Here is an 18,602-nt window from a genome sequence, read left to right as displayed (position 1 = left end):
ATATATAATGTACTATTTTTATTTTCACTTTCAGGAAGTGTTAATATGAATAAATCAAAACATTTCCTTGTGCTATTTTTTTACAATCTGAAATCAAATAAACCTTTCAGACAATCTTTAAGGACAAGGGTTAAGTTGACATAAACAATAAATGAATGGCTCCCCAGTTTTGTTATACACATAATGGAAAATGTTTCATAGATTAGACCAGGTAGAGTAAATCTGTAGAAGAAAACTAATTAAACATTGATACAAATAATTCACTAGTTAAATTAAATACTGAGGAGTGACACTTTATTTATGCTCAATTCATGTGTTAATCTGAAAAAAAAAAAAAAACATTGTGTATTTATTAACTGGATGTGTTCATTTCTTCCCAAAGACACAGTGTAATGTCCCCATGTAAACACAAAGAGGTGGACAGCACATGCCCACTGTGAATGGGCTATTGAAAAGCCAAAGTAAATGCAACCACAGCAGCAGATTTGCTTGTTTCATGAAAACTGCACACAATCAAGAAAGAAAACATTTACTTCTTAGCAAAACTAGGAAAAATGGAAACTGTTTTCTTCTTTCAGTTCTTGGAGATGATGGAACAATTATGGAGTGGACTTGTGCTGAAGGGAGAATTGAGATAAGAGTCCTGAACCAGAAGGGGGCGCCACAGCTCCAGCATAAACTAAAAGCGTTGGATAAACAGCACAGCTGCACATGCTGAATGCTTCTACGACAGAAACAATCACAGAGAAGAGATCGTTGATGGTAAAATTCAGATCACGGAGGTCAGCGTGACAGAGAGTTTCTGATGAGGGAAAAACATTGTGACATGCTGAAAGGTTCAAAAAAGTAGATTTTTACAATTTTGAGCAAACTCCTATATTATGTACATCAAACAGTTATATTTTACATACTGGAGAATAAATTAAACAATATCGCTAGCTTTCTTTATGGCCGTTAAAGCTCTGTGCACAGGAACCTCCTTCAGTAGGCTGCAGTTTTTCTTCCAGTTCGGAGAGTCGGGAAGCAGTTTGTCTGAAAAAGCACACATGTATAAAAGACTTTACAGTAAGCTTACAAAATAATTTACTTTAGTCTTAGTAAGAGAATAGAAAACATTATGTGTAGTATAGTAATAAAACTAAAATATCAGGGTATTTTAGATTTAAAAACATATTACAAACTACTCATTAGGTCTGAACTCTGGGTGTAGCCATGAATTCAGACCTGAACATTCACGGACACATAAAGACAATTACAAAGTCAGTCTTCTATCACCTGAAGGATTAAAGGACTAATGTTCCAGCAAGATCTTGAGATCTCACTAAAACTACGAAAACAGTTCTTAAGTCCTTCCACTGGCTCCCTGTAGTGCAGAGAATAGGCATGAAAACATTTTTGGTAGTTTATAAAAATCACTGAATGACTCAGCACCAAAATACATCAAAGATATGTTGTCATATCATCCATCCAGCCCACTCAGGTCTTCTGGTTCAAGTCCACTCTGCACCCCTCGATAATTACGTCACAACTAAAGGAGATATATTTAACACAATGGGATGTTCATCACAGTGTACAATAACCTTACCTTGGCAGTTGAGATGGACTCGAGTGGGAAGATACCTGGTGTGGTCGGTGTACTCCAACGTGCAGAGCAAGGGCGTCTTGTCCTTGGGCACAGTGAACATCAGCACCAGTATCGAACACAACAGATTGCTTTCCATCACTTCAACGGACTTGTGTTGCTCCTGCAGCACAAGCAAGAGGAAAATATCAGCATATTCATTCAGAACCAGAAGTTCCAGCTCTTCTATTATTGTAACTAAGACTCTTCAATGGGTCTTGAAGGTGTATGCACCACTATAAAACAAACAAACAGGTTTTTGTATGTTAGAAAAGGAAACCATGACAAATCTGTTAGTGGTTAAGATCAAAATACCTACGTGTGAACACTGATAAATAAATAAGTGCTCTATTTGACCAACATTTGGTCAACTTAGGGTTGCCAAGCACAAAACTAAGATAGTGTGAACAATTTCTAACAAATGCTAGTTGTGTTCAACATGAAATAATTCCCTGTATTCTTCACGTCTGGGTGAGGAAGCAGGACGGAGGCCTTTTCTGAAATATAAATAATCCAATTCATTCCAATATTAATCTTATTCTGGAATGTAATACATTTATCCTTACTCTACAGGGTTTTATTTTTTATATTCTTCTTAACTTTCAATGTTACCAATTCCCTTTTGGCTTGCTGCTGTTGCGTCTAGTGTCTTTTTAATTAAGTATATTGTTATTCTTTTTGTGTTCATGCAATTTTGTAGCTTTACTTTTATTCCTTTAAGGTGACTTTCACCATCAGCTCAGTGGCTAGATTTCTATTCTATTCTTACAGTCTGATTAGGGCAGACTATAAGACCTTTTCTCATGTGGGCCAAAATCATCAACAATATCAAAATTTTAAAAACTAAGACTTAGAATTGAAAGTTGTAGTTTTGCTCTAATGGCCCCCGATCCTCACTTTGAACACTTTTGGATTAGACTAGAGCAGTGGTTCCCAAACTTTTTCTCCTGGGCCCCCCCCTATGGCTTACAAATAGCTGTCTGGTGTTGAACGATGTGTGTCAGCGAAGGGCGTGGGGGGGATTCTTAGAGACTCCCTGTTATACTCAGCCCCAGCTCCAGAAGAACAAGTGGGAGGGGGTGAGGGGGGATCAACTTTTTGGGGGGCAAAATGAATTGTAGCTGAATATAGACAACAACATCAGTTGTTGTCTATGCTTATTAACAAGCTTAAGGTATTGATATTAGCTAGTTAGTCATCTTTTAGCTAACTTTACCTGCATCCAACAGCTTTACTCAACAGTCTGTTAGTTTGGGGGAAAAACTGTAAAAAGTTCTTTGCGTTTTTGCTGGTTTGCTGCCATGATTCTAACACACCTGCATAGCTCTGCACAGCAGCAGCAGGTCTCCTTCACTGCCGCACAGGTGAAAACCCAGCGTGAGCGTCGTAGCGCTCATGTTGCGTTTAAAGGCGGCTCGGAAAAACAGGTTATGACATGTTAACAACGGATTAAACAGTTTTAACTGCTGATAAAAGTGACAGAGGACACAAATATGGGAAGTGTGGAAGCCTCTACTGTATCAAATTGACATAGGAATAACAGAGAGTTGGCCATTCTAAGGTAAAAACCCAGCACATACTGCGTTCATGTTTGTTTTTTCTTTTTTTCATCCAGATGGCTTCCCGCGCCCCAAGTGAAACATAGTGGTGGAATGAACTGACTGTTTTCTTGAAGAGGACGTAATTATAAAAACTTTATGCCACAGCTTAAAAGGTGTGCATGCAGCCAAAGTATTCAGTACAATATTATTTTAAATAAATCACCTTCACAAGCTTCAGCTGCTGCCTGCGGCCTGCAAACGCGTTAAGATGCTGGCTGACTGTGGCCAGAAAAGCCCTCACGTCGGTCTGCAAATTGCTCTGCTCAGCCAGGCTGTTCAGAGCAATGAAAGGGGGGATGTTGTGGCGGCTGATCTTAACTTTTGGCTTCAGGTTGAGCTCCAGTTTGTAGGTGTCCAAATATACACCCTCGTACTCGGTCGCCAGAGAGAAGCACATGCCTTTCCCTCCGTTTGTTATGATGGCGTCATACCCACCTGGCGACATTAGCAAATAAAGTCAGTGAATAAATAACAATGATTAAGTAGCAAAAAATAATAAAAAATTTAAATTCACATGTTCTAATTACCAATGAGGTTATGAGCATGAAGAAGATCCGTCAGCTCAGAGTGTCTGGCCATCAGGTGGAACAACTCTGAGCTCCCTGAGTCTACATCCATTTCCTCGTCTTCTCCGTCTTCTCGCCGTTTGTCTACAGGTGCTCTCAGTTTCTGGAGCTTCTGTAAGAAGGGGAAGCAAACATAGACAAAACATTATTTACTCAAGGATACTGTGGCTTAAATCTGAGGTCAGGATTTGGGGGAGTTGAGACTTGTGATTTTTGCTTTGAGTCTCACTGAAAAAGTATTATAATTTTCCATCTCTAAAAAAAAATAGATTATTAATGTATGAAGGAGACAAAAAAAAAACTGATCCACGCTTTTGTTTCAGGTCCAATATCTTTTTTTTCCTGCTGGTTAAACAAAATCCTGTATATTCAAAATTCTGCAGCTACAAACCAGAATCAAAGAGGCAACAAGAAAATATTACAGCATAATTGTGTGCAACTTCTGAACACGTTTTTTAAGAGTGCAGCGTTGGCTCAGCGCCTCAGAAGAAGCTTCACCTTGTGTATCTGTAGCTCTGCCTTCAGCTGGTCTCTCTGCGAGGTCAAAGCTTCAACTTTAGCCTTTAGCTCCTTCACTCGACTCGGCTGCTGTGGGACCTGGCTCCCCCGGCTCCGGGCCTGAACTTCCAGCAGACTCAGGTGGCTCAAAACACCTGGAGGTAAGAAAGACTTTCACAAACCCTGAAATGAATTCAGCGACGGCTAATATGTTAGCGTCTCAGAAGCAAACTCATTTCAAGCTAACAATAAGTTAGCTTTGCAGGTTCTGGCCTACCTCTCATCGACGCTCCCTCCATGTTTTTCCACCTTTTTCTTTGTTTACTCAGCTACATCTAAATTAGCAACTCAAACTAAAAATATCCCGTACTTTTTATTGTTGTTTTTAATTTTCGCGGTTGTTGCGCGCGCACGCTACGCCGTCGTGACGTCAGAAACTGCCGGAAGAGAATCGACAACAGTTTTACATCACATGGAGTAGAAGCTTAGCTTGGCTGTAGGTAAAAGGTGAACGCAGCGTTAAATGTTTTCAACAGAAGAAATTAAAACAAAGAGCTCAACTTTCTGCAGCATGTCACCACTGCACTGATACTCATGCGCAAACAGGTTGCATTTAACACATTTAGAGTTCCTGAATGTCCCTTGCTCCCTTGAATTTAAGGTGAGTCAAAGTGTATTATATTTACTTCCTGGACGTTTTTTTTGTTGTTGTTTTTTTTTTAAATCAGAGTACACTTTGCTGATTTACTTCTACTGTTCAAATGTATTTGTTTTAAGTAAATCTTTTAGTTAGTTGTGGTATATTGAATGCACTTTGAAATAATAAGCTTTACTAGGAACATTAACTGGTTGGTGAGCTTCATAGATTTATTTAGCTATCACAGATATTGTTAAGCATGAAGTTTGAAAAACGTTTTGCATTTTTTTATATTTTAACATCCACACAACCTTATTGTGTGGTTTTTGTACATATAAGTTTCCTTGGCAAGCAAAAAAAAAAAAAAGTAAGTCAGTGTGATAATGAAAATGACTTGAAAACTTTTAGTTTTTTAATTAAATTACTTTAAATTAATTAAAGTAAAAATATCACAAGGCTAATTTTTCCATTATATTTTTTATTATATCCTACAAAGAATAGGAAACCCAATAGAAACGGGAGGTTTTGAGGTATTCTTGAAGAGATTAGCCTGTTGGTTTTTTCTCTAATAAAAGTTTGTGGCAATGTAACAAAATCTACATCATAAAGTCTGTGATGCCATTCGGTCAAATATTCTAAATTAGTTAGATATTAGTAAATAAGTTAAACTAATAAGTTGGCAAATAAGTTCTTAGTCAGTTAATGGTACGACTAAATTAATGCTAAGAATGGTTAAAATTTTGGGGGGGGGGGGGGGTGAAATTTGATCAAAGTGTTACAAACATTCTTTGTCATATTGTGTTTTTCAGAAACATAACCGAGTGAGCGCTCTTGGAAGCAAACTATCTTTGAGGTATTTTGATCCGGTAACCTTGTCAACAAGAATTACGGGAGTTAGGAGAAAGCAGACGAATGTACTTTTTACGATTTGTACCTTGGAAAAAAATCGTCTTTGTATGTATTTTGTTTTATATTTATACTGTAGCTAAAAAACATAAAGTTGCTTTTGACCCTCCTACTTAATTTAGAGTTAAACAAAATTAAAGTTTCCAGCTTTCTCAGCTTCCAAACAGTTTCAAGGATGTGGTGTGACCTTGTCTATGACAGACTGTAATGTTCATATAGAGTTGATAAGCTAACTAAGTCATAACAAAACCCATTTTTAATACAACATTTAAAGAAACCTTTTAAAACTGTAGTTATGTAGGTTTTTTTTTCTAGAGATTCTTGGTCCGACACAAACTAATTGAAAAAAACATCAGAAAAGAGGAGGAAAAATAATAAAATATAACATTTTATATGGGGGTTAGCTCAAGATTATGAATATTATGTGTAGAGTTCAACACTGATGTTCGGTGGTTGATTACAAAGGGAATGTTTCTATTTTTTCAAATATTGTTTACATTTTTCTGAGTAATATCTGAGATATAAAATCAGTATTTTCATTGCATAGACTTCATATATTATATCCATTCTTTCCAAAACAGTGGGTGGTTCCTCTTTTTTACCATTTTCTTGCTGTGCCCTTTTTGTTTGGCATTATTATATTCTTAATTCTCATATTTAATCTCTTTTTTTTTTTTTCTTAGACTTTCTGGACGGTTGTCCCTGATGGGTGCGGAGAAAAGCGTTTCCGATTCGCATGAAGGAGCAACACAAAGAGCCACTTGAACTCTCCGGCCCAGGAAGCAAACCAAGATGGACCCGTCCAATCAAAAGCACTTTTCAGCCGTGGACTACGTCGTGTTCGCCCTTCTACTGGCCGCCTCCGTGGGCATCGGGCTGTACTACGCCCTGTCTGGGGGCCGCCAACGCACCACACAGGAGTTCTTGATGGCTGACAGGAGCATGCGGTGTCTCCCCGTTTCGCTGTCGCTCATCGCCTCCTTCCAATCAGCCGTGGCCATCATCGGCGTCCCGGCCGAGATCTACACTCACGGCACCCAGTACTGGTTCATCGGCTGCGCCTACATTCTGGGGCTTTTAATTCCTGCTCATGTTTTCATTCCATTGTTATACAGGCTGAAGCTCTCCAGTGCTTACCAGGTGTGTAAAAAAAAAAAAAAAAAAATGTCTATTTTTGTCAGCCGTACGTGAGCAATAAGTCAGCGTTGTTGTTCTTGTTTTGCAGTATCTGGAGCTTCGGTTCAGCAAAGTAGTGCGGATATGTGGAACGCTAACGTTCATCTTTCAAATGGTGGGTGCATTCAGATATCCGTCAGCCATCCTGTAAAGTTTTATTGGTGAAATAAAACATTGTCTGAGACTTGTATGGACCAAAATGGACATCCAGTTGTGATTTCCATCAAAGGATGGTTTGCAGGAACCATCCTTCAAACTTTAGGAACGTTAAGGTTCAGGTTTTTTAAACTCTTCTTAGAGCCGATACAGCCACTCTCTGAGGTGTAAGTGTTTGGTTCAGGATTTCCTGTCATGTGTTGCCCTCTGGTAGACCAGCAACCATCCTCCCCAACACACCCTCACCCCGAAAAAAATCTGAAAAATGTGGCGTGCATTTTTATTCAGACCCACTCAGTCAATAAATTGTCTTTACAGGTGTTACAGTCAAAATTTTCTGTTTTTTAGTCCATTCTTATTTGCAAAGAAGCTGAAGCAGCTTTTACTGGATCTCCAGGCAAGATCCAGTAAAATCTGTTCAATCAGTGAAAAAGCATAAAGCGTGTTTTGTGTATTTCATTGTTTTGTTTTTTTCGTTAAAACACTCTGGTTTCTGATTTGTCTCTTAACTTGATTTAAGGTTATCTACATGGGTGTTTGTGTGTACACACCTGCTTTCGCACTAAACGCAGGTAAGAAAAGTTTTATGTTTTAATTTGATTCATTAAATCGGAGTTTGAAACGAATTTCAGGATGTTGCTGTGTTTTAATTTCAGCTACCGGATTTCAGCTTTGGGGCACAGTGCTGATAACCGGACTAGTCTGCACTTTATACACGACCCTGGTGAGTTGACTTGAATGTTGAGAGAACTGACTCTCTGTCTGGAGCAATGATGTTAGCATGTCGAGAGAGTCGCTCCTTTCAGTTAATTAACCAAATTATGCAAAAAATATTTCCTGTCTTTATAAAACACCAGAAATGTGTCTGTTTTTGAGATTTTATGCTGTGACCTTGTCCGTGAAATAACTCCCGTCATTCTTGGAAGACTATATGTGAAAATGATTACAGAATACTAACAAATTACTCTTGTTTGAGATCTGAAAACATCTAATTCAGTAAACATTTCAGATCGACAGCTAAATGTCTCTTGTAGGTTGAAAGACGGAAACCGTAACTCCTACTCGGTTTAATTTTGTACAGAACAGTCCACACTGGCCGTTGGGTTTGACCGAATGTTTCCGCTCGGCTCCCCGCAGGGCGGCTTGAAGGCTGTGATCTGGACGGACGTCTTCCAGACGCTCGTGATGTTCGCAGGGCAGATCGCCGTCATCATTGTGGGAGTGGAGCGGACCGGAGGAATGTCGGAGGTCTGGAGGAAAGTGAAGGAGGGAAACCGCCTCTCTGGCCTGGAGTGAGTTCAGTGAAGGCTAAGGCCTTGAGCATTATTAAAATACACGTCAACTAATTTAGTAATTGATTTATTGTTAATTGGCGCATGCAGACTCAAAAAAAGAGGCCGTTTGCTGAACAAACAACACACACATGGCGGTAATAAAGATGAAACTACACATGAAATATACACATTTTGCATTTAAGACAAAAAAAAAACAACAATTTCTACCCAGACTTCTGATGTGGCATAGTTTCAGCTTCACCTGGTTCAAACAAAAAAAAAAATCATCTAATAAGCATCTTTTTTTTGCAGTCAATAGTTGGTTATCCAAATTAATCAACACATCAACCCTGCGCTGCTGTATTGATGATAAATTGTGCATAAAGGGCCGAGCTTTTCACATGTTGACGTATTTTTGAGCAAAGTGAATTGTTTGTGCATATTTTAAAAATGTTTTTCTAATATTGTATAAAATAAGGTTAAGTGGTTAAATGAAAAATCTGCAGAATATGCCAAAAAAAACAACAACTATAAAATCTGATTGTCAGATGAACTGAAATAATCGACAGTTGCAGGCCTAAACGAAACCCTAGTTTAAAAACGGTTTTCTTTCTCTGATTCAGCTTGAACCCGGATCCCACAGAGAGACACACCTTTTGGACTCTGGGGGTCGGCGGGGTTTTCCTCATGCTGTCCCTGTACGGAGTCAACCAGGCTCAGGTCCAAAGATATCTCAGCGCGCGGACAGAAAAAGAAGCTGTGAAGTATTTTGTTTTTATTATTATTATTATTATTATTATTATTATTATTATTATTATCATCAGATATTTGTGTGTAAATTAATCTGAAGACTAAAGTGCTTTACATCAATATCCAGCTTCCTGTAGAGGTTTTTTCACATGTTGCCACATTACAACCACAAACCTGGAAGTATTTTATCAGAATGTTCTTTAATGAAATAGAAAGTAGTGCATGATTGTGAACCAATAGAAACAGTGTTTATCAAAACTCTTTACATTTAAAATGTCTTTCAGAAATCACCTAATTAGCAAAAAACAATGCTTATGGGACAGAATGTGGAAGCATCTGTCGGGTTTATACCCGACAGATGTTGTGGATAGATTTTTTAAAAAAGATGTAAAATTTCCACTGACAAAAAGTTTTTTTGAGAATAATTTCAGAAATTTTCTAGAAAAAACAAGGACATTTCTGAGCTCCGAAAATCGAAAATTTGTGAAAAAGGAACACAGAAATTTTTTAATTAATCTCATTAAATGTAATGGAAAAAATGTAAACATTTTTGATTTGGCAAAGTCTAAAATTTTCTACAAAAACTCTGAAACTTTTATATTAATCTCAGAAGTTTTCTAGAAAAATAAGAAATTTTCATGTTCTAGAACATTTTGCACTGTAGATTTTCCCAGAAAGTGTGAAGCAAGAAACATTGGGGTTCAATGGTTGGTACACCAGGGGGCGCTGATGGACTTATCACACAGATAACCTCTTGAGTCGATGGGTAGATTAGGCTGTAATCACTGTTTATCTGAATGAATTTTATGGTTCCAGTTTCCGATTACCCAACACGTGGGTTTGCAGTATTTGTTTACAGTTCAGGACCAAATTCTGGTTTGCTTTTATCAGATTTATTCCAGTAAAACTGGTGATCACTTAAGTTTTCATCCATGGTCTCTCATCAGATTGCAAATAAAAACAGCTCCTTTATTTTTGTCTTCTTTCCTTTATTTTCCTTTTCTTTTTCTCCTTTTAAAAAAGAACAAAATTTCCACTCTTCCTCTTTCACTGTCATCAGATGCAGCAAAACTTTGAAATGGAAGCATTTTACTTTAATCCTAGATGGAACCAAGGTGTTTTTGTGTCAAAGAGGGATTTAGCCAACTTTAATGGGAGATCTTTTAGTGAAAATGTTCCCCATTTTCCACCTTTACTGTGTGTGTGTGAGCAGGTCGTGCTACATGGTGTTTCCTTCCCTTCAGCTGGCTCTGGGTCTTAGCTGCATCATGGGCCTCGTCATGTTTGCACGTTACTGTGGAGAGGACTTTTCCGAGAAGCTGGGCAGCTCTTCCAGAGATGCCGTGAGTCCTCCTCGTCTCCTCCAGACATTTTTATTTATTTATTTATTTTCTTTAAAATACACGAATGTAGTATAGAAGGTTCCAGACTGTCAGCTAAAATTACAAAAAAAATGTGACCTGACGGTTCTTAAACGCCAAAAAATGCAAATATTACAGCCTGGATATTTGCATGTGCAACAGTAACGTTCACATTACATGTGACGTAAATATAGAGGCTGTTTACTGACAGAGGTCATCTTGTCATATTGGCTTTGTGGTTTCTATTGACTAAATTCATATATGCAAAAACCCAAAGCTTCCAGGAAGTAGTGACGTCAGCTTTGCCTCAAACAGATGGTGATATACTTCGTGATGGACATGCTGGAAGGCCTGCCCGGACTGCCCGGACTGTTTGTCGCTTGTCTTTTTAGCGCGGCGCTCAGGTACGGGACTTTCCGCCGTGTCAGCAGATTTTTCTAATCAGGCCTCTTTATCGGCAACCGTGTGTTTGCCTTTGCAAATGTCGAGTTGTTTTTCTTTGCATGCTTTTGAAAAGTTTAGAATTTGTCTTTGTTTTTGCATTTTTTTCCCCAGGTCTGGATGAGTTTTGAAAACGCACACACACAAAAAGAATGCATTTAGAAAATATTTGTATTTTCACATTATCGTCAGCATAGAGTTGAACTTTTTAGCCATTGCAGAGGTGAGTGTGGTAAAAATTTGCAACCGACGTAATTTGACTGAGAGTCTTAATCAGAGAAGCAGCCTTGAGGCTCATGGAAACTTTTGTGAGACCAAAATGTAAAACACTATGTGCGGTTAAAAAAACTAACACAGCCCACAATTAGGTCAAATTTGTTAAGAGCTGCAGAACCTACTTTACTTTTACCCTTTGGAGAAAAATAAACCCTAACATTTCGACCAATCCTATTTTATTTCTAAAGCACATAAGAAAGAAATGTGTTTCACTGAAGTGCTGCACAACACTAAAACAGATCAAACCAAGACACAAACATATAAAACATAGAAATTGTTTCATTGTAAAACAAAGGAACAGTTATTTAATTTAGCTAGTTACAGTCACAGTTAGTTGCATGTAAAAGAAAACTACATCAAAAGGAGATAGCACTTAGAATGTGGATTATCTGTACAATGCAAAGCAATATACATCAATATATAAAGTACTATAGTACAAAAACTCTCAGAGGAAATGTTTTCAGTTATCCAGTTAAGGAGGAGGCGTTTTCTAGAACAGAAAGTTAGCAAACTGTCAGGCTTTCTTTTATGTTTGTCACTAGTAATTGGATCAGTTAGTCCAGACAGAGCTAAAAAATAAGAATTTATTGTTCAAATTAATAGAAAACATTTAGACCAATAGCAGTTTGTACAGGTGGGGGTGTAAAAATGAATAAAAAAATTATATTGGAGAAGTAGGGAAGAGGTTTAGGGTGACTGAAAAAAAAATCTGACTTTAATCAAGATTTGAGGGGAGAATGAGTAGCACCACATGGAGGGTGATTGACAGCGCTAAAACCCTCCTCTTGGCTCTGATTGGTTGTTTCCAGTTTGCACTGGGAGAAGGCAGAGGAGCTTGATTTTTTTCTTTTTTTTTAACACAGATTATCTGTCTCATAACATTCAGTCACGAGATGGTGATATTTTCAACAAATATGTAAAAAAGATGTTTGGTTTTTTTTAATAAAAGTTAAATACTGCACCTTTAAGAAGACATGCATTGACTTTTTTATACGAGTGAACTGACAGCCACCACGTTGCTGCATGCCAGGTTTTAAAATTACTTTTATCATGTAAGGGACCAGATCATTCAGTTTTAAACAAGAAGTTCAAAAAGAGTTTTGCTTCGATCTGAAATGTAGATTTATATATTTAAAAAATATATATAATTAATAGTCATGGAGTCCTAAAACTAAAACTGAACAACCTGGGCATCATCATCAAGGATGATGAAAGAAAATGAGGAACATGAAGCTTTTGTGTGAAGGCAGAATTACGTGGCATTCACAGGCTGAAATAAAAATTTGATTTACAAGAAATTTACATGAACAGGTCTGTTAACGACTTCCTTTATTACAAAAGTTTTTGATTAGAAGCCGAAACATTGTCGCCTTTGTAATACGAGACGACACAAACGCCAAGTTTTTCCTGTGTTCCTCATGTTAACAGAGGAAGTGTGTGTGTATTGCCAGAGTGGAAACCGTTTAGCGGTAATCTGATACGGTCTTCACAATGAAAACCATATCAGGTGATCACGTTGCTTCACACACACAAGAAAAAATAAAACCTGAGAACCTGTTCAGTTGTTGTGGATTTGCACAGCTTTTAACATTGTTGCAAATAACAGAAAAGACGGGCATGGGTTTATGTTTTGCTTTCACCGTTCAGCACCATCTCGTCTGCATTCAACTCTCTGGCCACCGTGACGATGGAAGATCTCATCAAGCCGCATTTCCCTTCCATGTCGGAGGAGAGAGCGACGCTGGTCTCCAAAGCTTTAGGTGAGCCGCTCTTGGCTTCAAACTTCGCTAAGGTGAAGTTTTGGTTGTAGTTTCTGACGGTTCATGTTGTGGCTCTACCCTAAGCGACGTCCTACGGGCTGCTCTGCCTGGCCATGGCCTACCTGACTCACCTCATGGGCGACTCGGTCCTGCTGGTGAGCTCAGCGTTTGATCTGATTATTTCTCAGTAACTCTGTGAGGATTAGCAGTCATGTTTTGTGCTGCAGGTAGCTTTAAAGATCTTCGGGATGGTTGGCGGACCCATTCTCGGCCTGTTTTGCCTCGGCATGTTCTTCCCGTGGGCCAACTCCAAGGTAAGCCGACATTCATTTGATTTGGTTTTGCATGTCTAGTCGTGAACTTATAAAAATATGAATATGAGCACACCTTAACCTCTCCCACATTTCCTCACGTTAATTTAACAAACTGCAATGTATTTTATGCAACTGGTCAATGGAAAGTGACACACAATTGTGCAGTGGGTGTAAAAGGATACATTATTTTAAATTTAAAAAAAAAAAATCTGAAAAGTGTGGTGTGCATTTTGTTTTTTTGCACATCTTTGAACTGAATATTTTTGTTCATTCCTCTTTGCAAAATACTCCAAACCTCAAAGTCTGATTGGATGGAGAGCTTTGATTTTTAAGTCTTGCCACAAATTCTCAATTTGATTTCTCAGTCTGGACTTTAACTGGGCCATTCTAACACTTGATTACACTTTAATCTAAATTAGGGCCACTACTTTAACATGTGAACTTGGATTAACTAATTAATCAACTAATTAATTAATTAACTGCATAGATTTTAAGGCGTTAAACATTTTTACGGTTAATAACATTTTTTTTTTTTGCTTACATACAAAAGTCTGGAGCCGGAACCTTTGTTTTGCGTTTCTGGTACGCCGGTAAATCTGACGCACACGCAACATTCGCAAACAACAAGCCGCTTTTCTCGGGACACAGAGGGATAATTTTTGCCTGAGAAAACAATGTGTTCGGACGCTGGAAAATACTGTTGTTATTTTCAAGTTGTGCTAAAAGGAGTTAGCCTGTCAGCGAAGCTATTTCAAAATGGCATCTCAACACTAAACATGTTTGAGCAGCACAGACGTCCCAACAATAAAGTTATTGGCCACACTTCACATTTTCAAAGGATTTTTTCAGTGATGATCAGATGTTCCTGAAACACTTACAGGCTGAATGGTTGACAATTTAGAATGCCTTTATTTTTGTCGTGCAGAAGCAAAACAATATTTCATAATATCAGCTGTTTCCTCCTGCCTGATGGTTGAATAACCTGAATAACAGGTTTAAAAACAATAAATATCTTTGTTTTTGAGCTTATATGTGTATTTATTCAGTCATTTAGCAGCACCACCTTGTTTTACTGTGGATGATGTGTTCAGGTGACCTTCTTCCACATGTTTCCTGTGTCCCCATATATCACGTGTCAAACTCGAGGCCCGCGGGCCAAATTCGGCCTAACGTTGCTCTTTATGTGGCCACATAAACACAACTTCAGAATAACAGTTGTTTGCTTAAATCTTACTTTGTAAGTCAAAACAAATCGGTTTTTATTTGAACAGTGGCACATCAGTGTAAAATGATATTTAACTTATTAAATGACTTTATTCCTGTCAGTAATTATCCCAGGTCATCACAAATAGAAGAACTTTATTGAGTTGTTCACAGACAGTCTGTCCTTTGTTTCCAGGGTGCGGTGGCCGGTCTGGGCGCAGGTCTGGTCGGGGCTTTCTGGGTCGGCATCGGCAGCATCGTCACCCGCAGCTCTGGCGCTAAGCGGCTGCCGCCCAGCTGCCACATCAACACAACCGCCGCCTTTCAGACGGCGATCGGCAACGTGACGAGGTTGGACTCCGGCCGTTAACGGCGAATGTTACCAGTGACTTTTTGTCTCGAGACTAACTCAACTCTGTTCTTCAGTCGGCCCACGGGGCTGCACAGGTTTTACTCTCTGTCCTACATGTGGTACGCCGGCTTCAGCTGCCTGATAGTCATCCTCGTCGGGCTGACCGTCAGCTTTCTCACAGGTATCCAAAACTGTGACATTTACTCATGCCGCCTCACTTTAATGTGAAACGTTTCTTCACGTTAAACTTTGCAACGTTTGTGTTTGTGCCAAGGCCCAATGAAAGAAGGGGAGGCGACACCTGGAACAGTCTATCCGTTGTTAGGAAAGCTGCTTTTTTTTCTGCCCGAACACAGGAAGAAGAACGTCTGCTGCGTGACTCCTCTGAGACCGGCCGTAAGTAAAGATGAAAGTTTCCGACCAAAACAAACAAGTCAGGCAAAAACTTTTCAATAGCTATTAATGATGGAAAAAGTAAGTACACCCTTGGTGCTTCACTTGGATTTATGAGGTTAGGTAACAACCAGTTGCTGCTATTAAGAAATTATAATTGATTATTTGACCTTCGTCAGGCAGTGTGACCTTTTGTGCTAAAACATCAAGATGGAAAGAGATCAGCAATGGCTAGAGCAACTGATGCCTTCTGTCAACCTGGGTAAAGACTGTAGGAAAATGTAAAAAACAATTACAAGTCTCTCATTTCATAGAGGAAAAACATGTAAGTAGAGCTGAAAATTAATTGTGATTAATCGGTTATTGAAATAATCCTCAACTATTTTAATAATTGATTAATCGGTACTTTAATTTGCTTAAAGAACAACAGCCTCAGATATTAAATAAGCTAAAACTGTGCAGAAAAATATATACATTTGGCATTTAAGATGTAAAAATCTTCATCCTTCAGTCCCAGTTAAACGATGTTTAACTAAAGTCCTACGGGGTTTAGAGTCCCTGTTGACGCTGTTTCAACTATAAACCTAGAGGTTGGAGTCCTTGTCAAACGGCGTTTTGACTAAAGTCCCAGAGGGTTAGAGCCCCAGATTAAGGACAGGGGTGCGGATGTCGTCACCCCAGGTTGAAAAGGGGTGCGGGTTTTAATGTTTTTTTAATCTTTTTTAATCTTTTTTTTTTCCAAAATCTCTTTCTCTTTCTTACTGTTTACTCAATGTCACATGCTGTTTTTTTTATTATTATTTAAATAACTTTGAAATGCCTTGCTGCTGAAATGTGCTATACAAATAAAATTTGATTGATTGATTGATCCTGTCCAAATTCTGTTAAAAATATCTCCTGTTCTGACCTTTGGTTATCCATTTATTAATTGATTTATCCATAAATGAATCAGATCGCCCTTACACTGCACTGATATTAAGTCAAGCAGGGCTATAAATGATCAATCGTAAAGGAATACCATCTTATTTCATCTTGGGGAATAAAATATATATATTTAAAAAAGGAATTGAATTATCTGTTTATTTGCATCCCGAATATTGTATGAAAAAGCTTCCGAATGTGGTAAATTTTATTTATCCAATTAATCGATTGATTGTCAGAGTAATCGATGGAACAGATAATTATTAAAATTATTGTTAGTTCCAGCCCTGCACGTAGGACGGGTTCCTATCCTTCCAGAAATTGAAATCTATGTAATTTTTCTCCGAGGTCAGATGTAGAAATTAATTTGCTGCGTGATACTCGTCAGAGAACTTACTAAAGAGCAGTAGAGCTGCAGCTGAAACTCCACCATATTGGGTGCCACGTCAGACAGAAAGCAAACGCATCGTCTCAGCAGAGACTCCTCATGCCAACAAGACCTTTCCAACCGTTAACTCTTCTGTGCACCACATTCTTTTGTAGGCAAATGTGATTTCACAGGACCAGTGTTGACTGAATAAAGTCACTTACATGGTTCTGAAACTTAAAACGTCTAAATCAATTCCATCTGTCTCTCTCTCCGCTTTAATGTCATTTTTTCCTTGTTGTCCTAAGATCCCATCCCCACAAGGGCCACGTTCACACAAAGAAAGCAATGGAACCACCAGTGGGCAACACACACCATCGCAGCAGCAGACAGAGCGTTTGCTGCCTGACGCCGACTCCCGTGTTATCGAGTACGAAACAGCGGTGTGACGTCGAAGTCGTCCACCCTCGAGGACGGAAATCTCTCAGAACATAAAGCACTTGGAGCGGAGTTCTGCATTTGCATGTAGATTACAATGCGTTTGTCGTTGTGATGCCTTTCCTTCGGGGTGAGGGATTTTTATCAGGTTTGCACTTTGAGCCACAGAAGCAGCAGCAGCAGCAGCTCCAGACTGATGTTTTTTTTTGTGATTGAATGATTCGCAGCGGAGAAGGTTTTGTAGATCTCAACAGTATGTTTCCGTTCCAGTCAGCTGCTTGAATGTTTCAATAGATTGCCTTTATACTTGTGAAAGTGCACTATGATGTTACATAAAAATCGAAGATTAATGAGCTGATGAGCAAGTTGATCCTTTTTAGACATTAAAAAAAATGTATTTTAATATTTGAGAAGCACTACTACATCATACATCAGATTTCAGGTTTTATTTGAAAGCTGACCCGCTGGTCACGATTTTTACTCTCTACAATTTTGCTATTGACTGTAACACAAGCACCAACAAATTGTGCTGGAGTCTCTTTTATCAAGGTGCTAGTTTTCAATGCAACAGAAAAGGAGGAACGGTGCAAGGTTGTTTCCATTTATGCATTGTTGCATATATGCCTAATCCTTGACAAAACTAGGTGGAGTAAAGTTGATGTGTTTATAGACCAAAAATGTTCAATTAATTTCGGAGTACGTGATTGATCAGAGACGATCCACAACAAACTGGCAGATTCAAGTCTTTTTCCGATTATTTGTTGCATCTCTACTACTAAAGCTGTGAGACTTGGCACCCCAATTACTTCTCTGACTGTGTCCTGGAATTAAGACTGTAAAACCAATTTTCTACATAAGATTAAAAATTTGTAATAAAAAGTGTCTAATTTTTTTATTATATATTTTATTACTTAAAAAATACTCATTGTAATCTACATCTTGTGGAACACTGACAAAACAGACTTGCGTCTTTACGTCCATTCAGTACAAGGGACTTAAGCATTTTGATTTATGCTGCTTGAACCTTTTTACACAACTGCACTGTAAAGGGATCTATGTTTTCTCACATTGGTAATGCAAATATACACAATGAAATTCTATGAAGTAATGTTTCAAAGCATAAAGAGTAGTCAAATGTATTCTACTTCATGTAGCTAAAAGGTTTCAGTAAAAGGTTTCTTTATGTTCAGGGAACAGTCCCAACAACCCAAAAGCAGAATGACTGACATTTTTGTCAAAATGTGTTTAAATTTTAGTTTGCATACAATGTGGGTGTGCAATCAGTGGCCCTTCACCCACACTACAGAACAAATGTGGGCAATATAAACTTAAGATTTTAGTACAAAAAGTTGTCATTTTTATTGTGAATTTGAAAAAATATTTACAACTTATTTTAATTCTTTTTTAGGCATTTCTGTGGCTCTATCAGAGCTCAGGGTTTCTCTTCGCATTCTAAAAGTCTTAAAGTCATGTCTATAAAATTATGGCTTTGAAATATCAGTTGGCGCTAATTGCAGGTGTTAAGTTTTGTTGCGTCAGGACTGTTCAGTCTTGTATGAATGTTGTTTTTTTCTCACGAGATTTTTCTGTC

General features: G+C 38.3%; 2 protein-coding genes across 7 annotated transcripts; one reads left to right on the top strand and one right to left on the bottom strand.

The window, feature by feature from the left end:
* Positions 1 to 409: 409 nt before the first annotated feature.
* cenpo (centromere protein O) lies at positions 410 to 4,690 on the bottom strand. 3 transcript variants are annotated; one of them, XM_015060907.1, is made up of 7 exons: positions 4,564 to 4,690; positions 4,287 to 4,441; positions 3,750 to 3,900; positions 3,386 to 3,657; positions 1,586 to 1,745; positions 912 to 1,032; positions 410 to 802 (listed from the first exon to the last, which is right to left on the bottom strand). In XM_015060907.1, the coding sequence occupies exons 1-6, from the start codon at positions 4,583 to 4,585 to the stop codon at positions 923 to 925; spliced, it is 870 nt and encodes a 289-aa protein (XP_014916393.1). In that variant the 5' UTR covers positions 4,586 to 4,690; the 3' UTR covers positions 410 to 802; positions 912 to 922. The 3 variants fall into 3 exon arrangements, with proteins under 3 accessions (XP_014916393.1, XP_014916392.1, XP_014916394.1); XM_015060906.1 differs by having other exon boundaries at positions 410 to 1,032; XM_015060908.1 differs by having other exon boundaries at positions 410 to 1,032; positions 1,586 to 1,667.
* On the top strand, positions 4,359 to 17,893 carry slc5a6b (sodium-dependent multivitamin transporter). Of its 4 annotated transcripts, XM_015060902.1 has the most exons (17): positions 4,359 to 4,447; positions 5,733 to 5,776; positions 6,513 to 6,969; positions 7,055 to 7,120; positions 7,682 to 7,733; positions 7,818 to 7,885; positions 8,299 to 8,453; positions 9,059 to 9,199; positions 10,399 to 10,528; positions 10,862 to 10,950; positions 12,911 to 13,023; positions 13,108 to 13,178; positions 13,251 to 13,337; positions 14,737 to 14,891; positions 14,967 to 15,073; positions 15,167 to 15,288; positions 16,882 to 17,893. In XM_015060902.1, the coding sequence occupies exons 3-17, from the start codon at positions 6,622 to 6,624 to the stop codon at positions 17,020 to 17,022; spliced, it is 1,845 nt and encodes a 614-aa protein (XP_014916388.1). In that variant the 5' UTR covers positions 4,359 to 4,447; positions 5,733 to 5,776; positions 6,513 to 6,621; the 3' UTR covers positions 17,023 to 17,893. The 4 variants fall into 4 exon arrangements, with proteins under 4 accessions (XP_014916388.1, XP_014916389.1, XP_014916391.1 ...); XM_015060903.1 differs by lacking the exon at positions 5,733 to 5,776; XM_015060905.1 differs by lacking the exons at positions 4,359 to 4,447; positions 16,882 to 17,893 and adding an exon at positions 16,492 to 16,615 and having other exon boundaries at positions 5,727 to 5,776.
* Positions 17,894 to 18,602: the final 709 nt, after the last annotated feature.

Source organism: Poecilia latipinna, unplaced genomic scaffold, assembly GCF_001443285.1.
Source record: "Poecilia latipinna isolate Pla-1442-1.1 unplaced genomic scaffold, P_latipinna-1.0 Scaffold1755, whole genome shotgun sequence".
Taxonomy (NCBI): Eukaryota; Metazoa; Chordata; class Actinopteri; order Cyprinodontiformes; family Poeciliidae; genus Poecilia; species Poecilia latipinna.
Note: the sequence above shows the minus strand (reverse complement) of the source record. Positions and strands in the feature narration are given on the sequence as shown.

Bases quoted from the DNA above. Each gene is read 5' to 3' on its own strand.
- cenpo (XM_015060906.1), bottom strand. From the start codon at position 4,585: ATGGAGGGAGCGTCGATGAGAG. The intron at 3,901-4,286 runs GTGAAGCTTCTT...CCCTTCTTACAG, and splicing joins CAGAGCTACAGATACACAAG to AAGCTCCAGAAACTGAGAGC. The intron at 1,033-1,585 runs GTAAGGTTATTG...GTGCTTTTTCAG, and splicing joins AGTCCATCTCAACTGCCAAG to ACAAACTGCTTCCCGACTCT.
- slc5a6b (XM_015060903.1), top strand. From the start codon at position 6,622: ATGGACCCGTCCAATCAAAAGCACTTTTCAGCCGTGGACTACGTCGTG. The intron at 6,970-7,054 runs GTGTGTAAAAAA...CTTGTTTTGCAG, and splicing joins AGCTCTCCAGTGCTTACCAG to TATCTGGAGCTTCGGTTCAG. The intron at 15,074-15,166 runs GTATCCAAAACT...GTTTGTGCCAAG, and splicing joins GACCGTCAGCTTTCTCACAG to GCCCAATGAAAGAAGGGGAG.